At 38.8% G+C, this 14,047-nt stretch overlaps 1 protein-coding gene across 2 annotated transcripts in view; it reads left to right on the forward strand.

The window, feature by feature from the left end:
• galt (galactose-1-phosphate uridylyltransferase) overlaps positions 1 to 13,438 on the forward strand; it is a 29,962-nt gene extending 16,524 nt beyond the window's left edge. For both annotated transcript variants that reach the window (XM_078271737.1, XM_078271739.1), the window contains exons 8-11: positions 1,550 to 1,682; positions 3,804 to 3,887; positions 12,291 to 12,445; positions 12,719 to 13,438. In XM_078271737.1, the coding sequence (XP_078127863.1) occupies positions 1,550 to 1,682; positions 3,804 to 3,887; positions 12,291 to 12,445; positions 12,719 to 12,814 (468 nt within the window). In that variant the 3' untranslated portion in view covers positions 12,815 to 13,438. The remainder of the gene's footprint in view (positions 1 to 1,549; positions 1,683 to 3,803; positions 3,888 to 12,290; positions 12,446 to 12,718) is intronic.
• The last annotated feature ends 609 nt before the right edge of the window (positions 13,439 to 14,047 follow it).

Here is a 14,047-nt window from a genome sequence, read left to right on the forward strand (position 1 = left end):
AGAGGCTGAAGGAAATGCATATTTGACTTGCATTTATCAGGTGGCCAAAAGCATATGAATGTCAATGTTGCTGTCTGTCTGCTGTCTGTGTACAGTCAGTTTTTTGCTAACACCTCGGCCATAACAACATGATTTGGTGATTATCTCTCATGGCTGTGTTTTTCAGCTTGCAGTGTTGTTCTTCTGGCCCCAGGTGGCGAACAAGAATCAATCAATACAGATTTGAGAACTACACCCTACGGTCGATCAACCTTGCCGGATATTGTTTTTTTTTCTCCGAGGCCTTGACACATCATCATTGCCCTTTCAGTTCGTGATGAGACTGAGGCAAACAAGGAGTTTTCTTTGAACATATATGTTAACATGCAGTTACCGGAAATCCAATGCAAAGAAAAAAAACAGAGAAAGATGTCTGTGGTGTATTTAGAATTAGTATGAAGCTGACTTCCACCAGATTCCTGCTGCTGTTTAGCACACACACACACCGCACACACACGCACGCACACACACACACACACACACACACACACACACACACACACAGTTAATCTATTTCTGATTAAATTATAATACCAAGGTCAGGTTGTGTTTGTGCCCACTCATCAGCTTGTTAAATCTCAGCCTCTGACACATTCTGCATTTAAACAGTTTATGGTCATAAGGCTTCTTGCTGCAAACAGCCAATCCTGACTGACCTCTTTTGTAACAATTTTGAACTCAGTGTGTTGTAAAGTAAGAACGTGCTCAGTCAACCTTCACTCAGTATTTTTAGTATTCCCTGTTTTTGTTTGTCTTCTGGTCTAAACAAAAACTCTAATGGGTCTGAATAGATGCTCTAAGACGACCTAATAAGCCAAAGCAGTCCATGTGGTTATTACTGTCTTTATTTATTTGTATGTGTGTATTCATTATAACATGTGTGGTTATGGTCATTTCATCAACATTCAGCTTTTAAACAGTTTACAGTAATTACCTGAAAAGACTATTGGAAAAAGAGCAGGCATAAAAGAAAAGGATGCAAGAAAAAACAGGAGAAGCAAAATCGTGAAATCAGAAAAAGATAAGAGAACAAGTAAAGTAGAAACAGATGGTTTTAAGACCAGCAGTCCTCTCTAATATGGAATATTAGGTTTTTAGTTGATGCATTGAATGCTAAGATGGCTCTGAAACTAAAAAATGTCTGTTGTTGGGATTTCCCTGTCCACTCTAAAAGCTCGCCACTCGACTGGCTCCAGTTTGTTAAAGCTGGTGATATGTAACCAGCATTGGCTTTGGCCTTACTGAACATTACTTTGTTAAAACAATATTACATTATTATTGTGAACTGCACAGTGTATAGTTGCTTCAGGTTGTAGGTTGGACCTGTAGTATTTTGCATTATCACAAATGTCTTTTGATTTTTAATTATGTTCTTCTGGAACAGAACCTGGCTTTTATTTCTTTTTTTGACTTTGTCATTAGAAATCACAGTTAACACCTATAAAACACCACATGCATAATATTGCTTCCCTGCACATTCAAAAACAATTACATTTTGTCTTCTCTCTAGGAGCGTGTGGTGGTGGAGACTTCTGATTGGCTGGCAGTAGTTCCATATTGGGCAACGTGGCCCTACCAGACGCTGTTGTTGCCACGACGACATGTCCTCAGGATCAATGACCTGACAACAGAGGAGAGAGAGGGTGAGTGTGAAGATACCGACAGTGCGAGTGACTGAGAAAGCGCTAAGGCAATTAAGACTAGTTTAAGGTGACCCAGCGGCTCAGTGGGGAACCTGCAGATTTGGTTCCAGACCAAGGGTCTTTGTGTGTGTGTGTGTGTGTGTGTGTGTGTGTGTGTGGTTGTGTGTGTGTGTGTGTGTGTGTGTGTGTGTGTGTGTGTGTGTGTGTGTGTGTCATTCACAGCACATTCAAGCTTCACAAGGGAGGAAACATCTTTTTACTTGCAGTTAATGGAGTGGTATTTACGGTGGTTTCGAATCGGCTCAATAAAGCTATGGAAATGAAAAATGAATTACATCTAAACAGTGTTTAAATTATTGGATGCTACTTAGGAATGGAGGATGTCTAGTTTCCAGCCGGTCTCCATCCTTAACATTATGCTAATTAAACGTGGTACATTGAAGTTTATGGCAGTTCCATGTATTTGTTTCCTGTCAACCCTCCCAATATTATATAGTTTATACGCTTCGCTGATTGTTAAACAAATTGGCTATTTGCTGCTGTTCACTTCCCTTTCTCCCTAACATTATGGTGTTTAAATGACTTTAGCAGATGTAGCAGATAATGAATTTCTCTTAAGATCGAGGAGATCTGGTAAGATTACCTACCATTACCTCTCAAGGACAAACACCATTGCTTCTGTGAATCAACTTGTTTAGAAGACTTCTGTCGACAGCTGACAGTCCATTTAGCTGATTGAGCCAACGTGTTGTGAAGGTGTGAGGCCCAAGGCACATAGATAAGATGGATCGGTGGGATAAGTGTCTTCTGAAACACGGCCCATTACCACTGTTTCACAATAAACACGGGAGAAGATCAACACAGAAAAGCAGGCTGCAGCCATTTGAAATGAAAGATGGATTTGATGAGGCTGGATTCTGAAGTGGGAATGTTAATAATAATTCAGTAATCAATGAATCATCGTTAAGAAATAGATCAATCAAGAGTGTATTAACTGAATATAGGCAAAGTTGGCTCAACAGTTATTGTGTATTACTATGACATAAGTTCTCTGGAGTATTTTTTGCTGTTTTTTAATATGGCAGATATGACATAGTGAAAGGTGTCTTGTTGGATGTTTGAATGCATCTAACCATTTTACTGGTATTGTTTTGTTTACCATTGGTCCCTGGAAAAGGGATCTACCAATAAAAAAAGCACAAAAGAAGCCTTTATGTACGTATACCTTTTGTACATGGATATTCTTATATTGTTGAATAAAATCCAGATCAGGGTTTCTGTTGGATATTGATGGGCTGTGTGTGCTGCTTGTTCTGCAATAAAGCCTGGAAATGCAAATAATTATGTTTATTCTAGTGTGATCTAAATTTTGTTTGGCCATTTGTTGGAAAATGACAAAGCTGACTATTTAGATTTTGTTTTCGTCGCTTTATTTCATTTCATTATTTTTAATTCATGGATGAAATAATTTACACACGTGTGTGTGTATAAAAATAATGATACAAATACCAAATGTTTTACCCAATTCACAATACCCAATTGATTTGGCTTGAGATGTAAAATAGCAGTTGTTGAATAAAGATGTCATGCTTTTCATGCTTTCAAAAACATATGTTATAATGTGTAAACCTTCAATTACTAGTCAATTATTCATTGTTGCAGATAATGGATTAAGGAACTTGCTTCAAATTTCAATCCTTAATCTGATGCTTTTTATCTGTTGGTTTGAGAGTTAGACAGAAACGTCCAAAGTTTACAAAGTTTCTGTCTGACGCCGACTCTGGTGTTCATTTAACTAGGCACTATATTTTTCTGTCTCTCGTCTGTCTGATTTCATCATTCATATTCAGGCATTGTGTTTTATATTTCATGTTCCCTCAAGAATATATTAAAAGCTTTTCTTTTCAATTTACAGCTTTTCTAGTTCTAGTTACGTGCAGTCCTCTCAATTTTCAGTTTGTTTTTCTTAGTCGTTACTCTTACATGCCTTCACTTCAGCTCCCCTTCCTCATGTCATTCATTATTAACAATACTCACTAACAAATATCTTCTTTCTCCTTCCTACCCAGTGTCCTCCTGTTTTCTCACATCATCTTTCTCTTTTTTGTCTGTCTTTATCAGGTCTGGCTGACATTATGAAGCGACTGCTGACCAAGTATGACAATCTGTTTGAAATCTCTTTCCCCTACTCCATGGGCTGGCATGGTAAGACAAAAGAGTGGGAGAGTGGGAGTGTTTAAGGTCACATATTAGGCTTTTCCATCTTTTTAAAATGTTATAATGTTGGATTTTCATGTTAAACATGGCCAAAGAGTCAAATAATGAGGTAAACGTATTTTAGACAAATCCCTGTGAGCTAAAACGTTCAGATTTCCAAATGTTCTGAACACTCCGGTTTCAACAGTTTTTTTTCTACTCTCGGCTAAGTCTTATCAAAAAAGCCGGCCTTCTATGATTGGTCATCTGCTCCAAGTAGGCAGGATTGGAGTGTTTTTTTTTAAAGCCACTGCGGTGTTAATATTTTCCCATGTAACTACATGCTAACGGCAGTAAACAATGTCATCTTGGCTGCCAGTGTCGTTGAAATCTCCCCAATTCCGTGTCGCGTTACTGCTGAAACATGTCCTATTGGGTAGTGTTTGGTTCAGAAGCCTTTATCTGCGATTTGTGACGATAGAAAATGCTGCTTCGTTCCACTACAATCTAACGTTAGCATACTGCTAACTATTAAGTAGCTACATGCTAACGTGACATAGCTGTAATCTCGGCCAATGCTGGTCATTTCTCCCCAAATTCTGGTCACTTTACTGCTGGGACAGATTTTCCACGGTACAAAGTCCTGCTATATACTCCGTTGCAGTAGCTTCAGCTTCAACTAGCGAAACACAGAGCAGAGGTTCTGGACATTCCAGAAAGCACACTGACCAATCAGAGCAGACTGGACTTTTTCGGGAGGAGGGATTAAAGAGACAGGCGCTCTCATACAGAGGGTGAATACAGGTGCAGCAGCCATAGGCAGTATGAGAAAAATAAAGTTTTTTTTTTTTTTTTTTTTTTTTTTACATTAAAGCATGTAAACATGTTCTAGTACAAACACAAAATGTAAGTATAATCCTGAAAATGCTATATAATAGTTGCCCTTTAGAAACAAAAAGTTTTGATAACCTGTTTAAAGTCTCTTTTGTAGAGTGACAGCAGCAGAGAGGGACAGATGGTGGGAGAGATTAAAGATAATTTGAATCTAAATATATGAATAATCTGTTGGTGGATTGGAACACAAACACTGCTACAAACTGGAGGCTGTTCACATATCGGGCCAGCTATAAATGAATTCACTTAGTCATTTTGATATGTGAATGAGCTCCACTCCCAGTGGAATAAGTGAAGTTGAGTCACAGACAGGATTGTGAAAGACTTCTCGTGTTGTACCAAGTGTTTTTCTTCTCAAGTATAATTTTACATTAGCTCACATCATGCACCAACATGGCATTGATATCATGTTTTGATTAGCCCGTACAATGTCACTGGAAACTTGTATGTAAATTAAGGTGCAGTGTGCGTTCCCCACAGATTAAATAACTCTTGTTGCGTTTCAATCATCTCCGCTGTACGGTGTTCATTTTAGGACATCCTCAGATCTCAGCCTCAGGTGTCAGACTCAAACGAAACGGCCTCAGCGTCGGAAAAACCTCTGTCATCCTCAGAAAAAACAGCCTCAGCGTCAGAAAAACCTCTGTCATCCTCAGACAAAACAGCGTCAGAAAAACCTCTCTCATCCTCAGAAAAAACAGCCTCAGCGTCAGAAAAACCTCTCTCAGCCTCAGAAAAACCTCTCTCATCCTCAGAAAAAACAGCCTCAGCGTCAGAAAAACCTCTCTCAGCCTCAGAAAAACCTCTCTCATCCTCAGAAAAAACGGCGACAGAAAAACCTCTCTCAGCCTCAGAAAAACCTCTCTCATCCTCAGAAAAAACGGCGACAGAAAAACCTCTCTCATCCTCAGAAAAAACGGCGTCAGAAAAATCTCTCAGCCTCAGAAAAACCTCTCTCATCCTCAGAAAAAACGGCGTCAGAAAAACCTCTCTCAGCCTCAGAAAAAACGGCGTCAGAAAAACCTCTCTCAGCCTCAGAAAAAACCTTTTCAGAAAGAAAGTTGTCAGAGATAACGTTGCCCAGATGAGGGAGCTGTTGACTAGCTTTCTGAATTAGCTAAAGTAGCTAGCAGCTTTTACAGTGAATACACGGCAGTTTGTGATTTTTTCTTTCTTTTTTTTAATCAAGCTTTATTGAAAGGAGTGGCTATACAGCAGGAAACAACAGTCTATGTTCATAAACGAGCCAGGGGGTTACTAAAGGAAAGAAATCAAAACAAAACAAAAAACTTCATATCAATATTTTGTAAAGCTTACTGAGGTCATATGATCCAACAACTTTTTTGTTTGTACATTCAGATATGGAAAACATGTATTGTTTAATATTGGAAACCAGCTCCAAAAAGCTTGGCTTCTTTTTCAAAAACCTTGACTTATGTAAATAAAATTTGGTTCAAATAATTATTAAATGTATCGCATAATACTCTGAATAAAACTTTCTATCATATTGAGTGAATCCAAACAATACATATTCCCAAAGTAATGTGAATTGAGGGTAAATATGAACAGCAATAAAATGTGACAATCTGCTCCAAAGTTTCTTGGTATATTGGCAAGACCAAAATAAATGTACCAGTGTTTCATTTAGATCTCCACAAAAAGTACAGCTGATATCAATGTCTTTTTTTTCCATTTTCTGCAGGTAATGGTTAGTTGGGTAAAATCTGTGGAGCATTTTGAAAGAGATCTCTTTAACTTTGTTGGTTAAAAAAAACTTGTGTGGCAATAGCCAAACCTTTTCCCAACAAATCTCTTCAACATATCAAGACCAGTACGATAAAGCAGCGGGTGTACTCTTAACGTCTTGTTGAAAGAAGAGTTGACGAGTTGCCTTATTCTTTATTTATTTTTATTTATTTTGGTCTTGCCGTTTTGTCTGAGGCTGACAGAGGTTTTTCTGACGCTGTTTTTTCTGACGCTGAGACCGTTTTGTCTGAGGATGACAGAGGTTTTTCTGAGGATGACAGAGGTTTTTCTGAGGATGAGAGAGGTTTTTCTGTCGCCGTTTTTTCTGAGGATGAGAGAGGGTTTTCTGACGCTGAGGCCGTTTTTTCTGAGGCTGAGAGAGGTTTTTCCGACGCTGAGGCCGTTTCGTTTGAGTCTGACACCTGAGTCTGAGATCTGAGGATGTCCTAAAATGAACACCGTACCGCTGTAAGAAATTGACAAACGAGGAAACTTTCAGCTTCAATGTAACCCACTAATTACCACGTCAGTGCACACTCAGACACATCAGCATATTTGTATTGTCTCATACATCACCACAAAGAATAGCAGGAGTTCTCACAGGTTAAGAGCACTTACGGTGTAATTCCAGGCTTTTACCATCAGTTTAAGTAACATGAGGAGACAGAAAAATTGTAAGGTCTTTTTTGTGGAACAGCATGACGGCAGGGTTAACAAGTTGTTATTAGCAGATAATGGCTTATTTACACATTAAGCAGATACATAGCAACATTAGCATTCATTTGGCGTTGTGTGTCTTTCCACCTGGTGAATTTCAATCCAGTATTCACTTTGCTTTTAGCTCTATTTTGGTTTCTACCAAATGTTCAATAGCTAATTGCTAACATTGTCTGTGTACCATTTGATGCTAGGAAGGCATTGTACACTGAGTTTTTAAAGCTTCTTTTGGCTGAAAACTGCTCCCAGCTGCTGCTGTAATACATATGCTGATTAGAGCGTTGAGATTGAAAACAGTAAAGTTTTGTAACGTAGAACCAAAACAATGATCTGAAAGACGGTAAAATGCTTTGGAGACCTGAGAGAAACTGCAGAGCAGGTTGATAATTATCTGTTGGTTCGCCACCATGAGTGATACCTTTCACATTACACAGTCATTTGAACCGTTGCCAAAATATTGAAAGGGCAGCTTTAATGTTAATTTACCCAACCCAGTGTTTTTTAATCTCTTAATTTTGCTGGATATTTAACACTCGAAGGAAAAGTTTCCCACTTTTATGTGAGTTATGTGAGTTAGATTCATTTGTCTTTCCCTGCCTGTCCTTCCAGGTTTTGTTTATTTTTTTCTGGAAGTGACTCACAGGTTTATATCCTCAGAGAAAAATTTCATAATAATTTTAGACAGAATGTGAGAATGTTTTGCTTTTGTCTGCTGAACTTTGCTCAGCCTCTGGTTCTGAGAGAACGTCTAACCCTGTTATGTAAACTTGAGAAATAACTGACAGATATGCACATTTTACATACAGTATCTCTAGCTTCATATTAATCTCAATACTTAAAATTGGGATTTATGACAATGTTTGTCTGTTCAAAGACCTTTTAACTTTAGATTATAGTGCATTAAGCATTGTACGTAAGAATACTAAATTACTACACTACACTACATTATAGAGGAGTTTAGGTTGCTTTTTACCATTGTCTGTTTGGATCCTGCACCCATTTTCCTGTAGTTCCCATTACTTTTGCATCACAGCAAAACACCACAGTCAGAGCAAATGAAAGAACCAGTAACAAGACAAAGAGCAAGTGAATAAGCAAACAAACATACAAAAAATGCTGGGAGATGACACCTTTGCAATGAGTGCCAAATCACCTTTTTATTTTGACAGGACATGTAGAGTGAAAAACACATTTACAAAGATCTCAGATGATAAAATCCAAAATGAATCTATTTTGAAATACCTTCACCTCACAACAGTCAAGACGCGGGTATTCATCTTCTTTTAACCACGCGTGGCCAGGCAAGTGTTTAATTGGCATGATGTGAAGAAGCAGCTTGCACAAACACACAAAGACTGTAAGCTTTATACGGAAAGATGTTTGCCATCAAGACAGCTGTTCCTCTCGTGAATCTAAAACTCAGCGCAGGCCCTGGCTGATGTTTACCTGTACTCAGACAGTGATGGAAATACCTATTGTGAGCTTTTCGTCGGGTTTAAACTGGAACAAAGGGTTAGCAGAGTGCAGTGATGCAATGAGTGATTTGTGACAGAAAGGAGAGCAGTGTCATCACGGCTGAGTGGTCGGAGTTGTCCTTGTAGAAGCTAAAGGTTGCAGGTTCAATCCCTTCAACAGTTGTGTCTCACTGAGTTGATAACAGAAAGGAAACCTCACTGCTCACTGAGTGCATTCTTATTCAGAATGATGTGCAGGCTGGGAACATGAACACTGCAGCTTGGTTTTAGATGCACTACCAAGACAACTTGTACACATATAGGGCAGTTTTCTCTGTCAAACATAAGGCCTATATCGATACGCAAGTGCTAAAGTGCCGAGATGTCGCTACCTTGTTTTGTTTTTTTCTTCTTGCAAGGCAGCCCACATGAAAGATTTTAAAAAGAGAGATGATACACTCAAACTGTAGTGTGGAGTAAAGGACAGAGGGCATTTGAGGACACAGCCTTTGACTCACTTTCTTCTTTTCATTTTATCAGACATCCAATCTTTGAAGCTATATCTCAGTCTAAAGTTGCCTTTGGTGTAGCCGCCACCTACAGATCTTGTGTTAGGTTTTGGCTTTAATCTTGTGTGCGTTTTTTTTTAGATATATTTTTAGAGAATAAACTCCATGACACAGCAATGTGTTAAAGGTTATACACAGGTAGTTGGTTCACCTTATTTTCTGTGGCAAACAGAGTGATTTCTTTGACATGGCTAGGGGGAGAAATGAGGGGAATGATCTGTCAAAAAATGGGTAAATACAAGTGTTAAATACCAAGCATGTTGCTTGTTGATACTGTGTCCCTGCTGTTGGTGCTAATTGAATCGTCAGTTGTTTTTAACGCAATGTGGTAAAGCCAAAGACAGCTTTCCACAGTGTGGACAATAACGTTAACTAACTGAGACACTGCAGATGTGTCCTTGAGGGGAATTTAAGATGGCAAAAGCAGTTTCATGATCCTCTGACAAAGGGAAATGTAACATGTTACCCATCCTAATCAAGCCCCCAGGAAGTGTACCGGCTGGGCTTTGAAGCAAATTAGAAATAGTGGCTATACAGTGGAATTACAACTCCCGAGTCGTTCATGTGATGCCCTCTGGCCCGAAAATACTTTTTCCCCATTGACTTACATGGGGAAAGAGACATTTGTAACAGTAGACAATTTTTTGTCACAGCCCCTAAGGAATGACTTGTTTCACTATCAGAATTGAACATTTGGAAAGTCTAGAAGAGCCGCACGATTTAATCATTTAATCACCATTCAAGTTAGCAGAGCGCTAAACCGGATGTAGCTGGCTCGAGCCAGCAGAAGTCTTTAGTGCGCCTGCTCTTTTTTGGCTTCACGATGGCTTCATGCCACCAACATTCATGCCTCATGCGCCACTGAGCAACTTTCATAGTAATGAATAGGGCCCCGCCTTTAACGCTGTATCAGTTCTTATAATACATCCATGATCTTTTTAATTGGCAGAACAATTGATTAACTCCCAAAGCAATGGTGATATTTTAACTTAATCAAGGTGGATTAAGGGAATCATGCTGAGATTTTTAACTGATGTGCTGTAGTGCGTTAACACACAGTTTGTCCGTCACACATGCACTCATAGACATGCTGCACACACTGACCACCTTATTTGGTAACGCACACTCTCATCCACATAAGTGCACACACAAACCTGGCTCACATAATGAGTTGCCTTATCTCCCCATCTGTGTTTGTGCTTTATTTTTTAGCTCATTTCGAAGCAGCCAGCTTTTTTTGGGCTAGGCTCATTAGTGTGGAGATAGAAGTAGTTGGATGAAGTTTCAGTCACCTGGGAAATCAAGGAGTAGATCAAGCTACCTGCTTATTCCTTCAGGAGGAAAACACACAACACATTACAGACCATATTAACGCTGGATGGAGGACAAGGACATGGGAGAGACAGAGAGACAGTGACACAGAGGTACCCCAGTAAATGTTACGATTGCTGGTCCCCTATCCAAACATATTTTGTAAGTTAGCTCGCTTATTTGCTCACACAATTGGAGCAAAACAAACACATCCAAAAACAGTTTAAAAGTAGGTACTTGTCTACTAATAGGAGCATCTGTCTCTATTCATTTCTTATCTGGTCTCTTCAGTCTTTTCTTTGTTCTTCCCTTTTCTTTTACCATCCATTAGTTTCCTTTATGTCAACCTCCCGTTATCTCTGTGTCTGATCAGCCCCCATTGTCAGGAAACTGACTCAAACGGAAAAGCTCTTCTTATGAATAGGTCTTTTTATTTCTTTTGTGTTTTTTATAGAGAGATAAGTCTCATTTCTGATCCCCTCATTACATCCCACTTAGTTCAGAAAGCATCACAGGCAACAAAGACTATATTTAAATGTTAAATACATATCAAATAGGTTTAAAATTGAATTTGTACATTTCTCATTTGGCTGTTTATCTACTTTTGTATTGGTTGCACAACCTACACAACACAAACTGAAAGCTCTTTAGCCAAACCACTGAAGCCTACACTTCTGATTGCCTACAGTTTAATACTGTATTTATTTAGAATGTGTGAGTCTGGTAATACTGTCTAGTTAAAAAAAATGTGTAGACCCCTGCCACCTAATCAGAGTGGATATGTTTCAGTGGCCATGATATAAAACATACAATCTCTGAAAGAATGGATCTTTATTTTTATTTTTTTTATTTCACTTGTAAGATTATTGCTCTATTGCCCACATATTCAACTCTGGCTGCTTATTTCATTTATCTTGTGAGCTCCCTGATAGGGGGCTGTCTGGTCTGCAGCTTAAAGGCGTTAATGAGCAGAGGGCCTTGTTCATGTGGTGTGGATGGCAGATAGATAAATTAGCTTGTTATGTCCTGGCTATGCATACCCTTAATTAGCCAAGTGTTTGATTGTGCTGTCATTTTGTGTGTGTGTGTGTGTGTGTGTGTGTGTGTGTGTGTGTGTGTCTGTCTGTGTGTGTGTGTGTGTGTGTGTGTGTGTGTGTGTGTGTACAGTAGATTGTGTACATATTTGCAAATTTTCTGCCATTTGGCACTTTGCAAGTGTTAGTGTTGAAGCTTATGTACAGTAGCAGATAATACACAACAAGATGTCCTGAACCAGGCATTAGCGAGTTCTCTACCAAGTCCGTTATTTTCGATACCAGCACAACTCGTTTTTACCGAGCTTATACCGTTGCCATTTACCACAATCATCTTTTTTTTCGAAGTTTGTTTTTCAGTCGCTTTAACTTGTGGTTTGATCCATTTCACCAGTGAGACTTAACTTGTAACATTGCATTAAGAAGAAGCATTGTTGACATGGTCACCCACACTTAAATATACCTTGCACAATGATATAAAACAGTGTTTAAACTGATGACGGGAAATATGCCTGGTGTCCAATTTTACTAGACAGTCACAAATATGATTTAATATTTAAGACTGTAAAACCCTAAACCCATCTGGATCATCTTTGCCGACCAGACATCAGTGTGAACACAGCCTCTGATTGACTGAGTAAAACTGGCTCTGTGTCTCCAGTCTTACTTCTCCCTCTCTTCATTCAGGAGCCCCGACTGGCCCCCATTTGAACAAAGACAACTCTCATTGGCAGCTGCATGCTCACTACTACCCTCCTCTGCTGCGTTCAGCTACAGTTAAGAAGTTCATGGTGGGGTATGAGATGCTTGCCCAGGAGCAAAGGGACCTCACCCCTGAACAGGTGAATAATGTAACATACACATGTGCAAACCCAGCTTTATACAAGGTTTCTCATTTGTTAATTCCACTGATTTAAAGTAGTACATTTTGAGATGTGATGTCAGGGGCTTTGTTTTTACCCTAGGCCATCGCAGCCCCATCATCAAAAGCGGATTCTTTCCCAACATACTAATTATAATGCTAAACCATGATTGCAGTGGATTTGCTCACTATTCATATATTTGTCTTTAAAACTGTATAAAAGCTTGGCACTGCTGTGTCCTTGTATTTTTAGGCTGCTGAGAAGCTACGGAATCTACCAGAGGAACACTATAAAACCAGAGAGAACCTGGAAAAAGGAGGAGGAAAAGAGAAAGATGGAAAAAAGTGAAATGACCCGTGTGATGGTTAGAAGAGAGGGGACAAATACAGCTTCATTTAAACCCCATATACCTTTTGGATATATAGCCATGATAATGTATGGCTTTTGTTTTGGAAGTACTGTAAAAAAAATAACATTTAATTTTCATAATATGTAACATGTACATGTACATGTTAAAGTGCCTTTGCGAACACAGTGCTTGAAGATATTCTTACTTGCACAATACACAGTATACAGTATGTATATATTTTCAATACATTCTTGTACACAAAGCTGGTACTGGGCTTCTTACTATAATTATGAAATAGACTTCAAACTAAATGTGCTATGAAACTCCTCATCCAGGTTTAAGGGAGATAATGAGAGAACATTGTTCTTTTTTCCCTCGCTGTCCCTTCTGTTGAAGTTAAACAAACATTGTTTGTTTTTTGTTGTTGAAAGCCTTTCAACAACAAGCTTATTCTTTTCCAACACAATGAATTATTTGTGATTCAAATGAATACCTTTGTTTCTTGAGAATGTTTCTACATGGAAAATAATTCTTTAAGTAGTTAACAGTTTGACAGCTTTCAGCCTTAAAGGGTGTGACAGTGTAATGCTTAATTGTATAGATAAAACAAATGATTTAACTGATTACAGATTACGATAACAGAGTCAGTATTATTTTGAATTAAAGGTGCCGTAGGTAGGATTGTGAAGATCCAGGACTTAGCCAAAAAGTTTGAACATCCACAACTTCTCAGTCCCTCCCCCTTTCTGCTAAAGCCCTAAATGGTCTCATAAGCCCCTCCCCCCACAAGGGAGAATGAATGTGTGTGCATGAACAGTGATTGACACGCAGTTAGACACCCCCCCTTGGCCCTGATTGGTGCATCTGAACAGGGAGCGGTGGATTTTTGCAAATCGCACTACAGGCTGTACGTGGTGTCAGAGGAGCTGGATTTGTTTATAAATGACCTACTTCATGTAGTTCTACTAGAACATAGGGTCAGTTTCAGCAGATATGACAGAAAGTTAGTTTTATAAGGCTTACCTACTTCACCTTTAACATTAAGTTTACTTCATGGCATCCTTATTAGGCCGCTCCAATAGTGTTTTTGAACATCAACAACACCATATTCAGAGTTTGAAACACGTAAAGCATATAGATAATAAAGTTGGAACATGTCTAGAATTATATATTATATACAGAATGTTTGGTATACTTTGGTGGTATTTACACTACTGCACTGACAGCTGTAT

This window comes from Sander vitreus, chromosome 16 (assembly GCF_031162955.1).
Source record: "Sander vitreus isolate 19-12246 chromosome 16, sanVit1, whole genome shotgun sequence".
NCBI classification, from domain to species: Eukaryota; Metazoa; Chordata; class Actinopteri; order Perciformes; family Percidae; genus Sander; species Sander vitreus.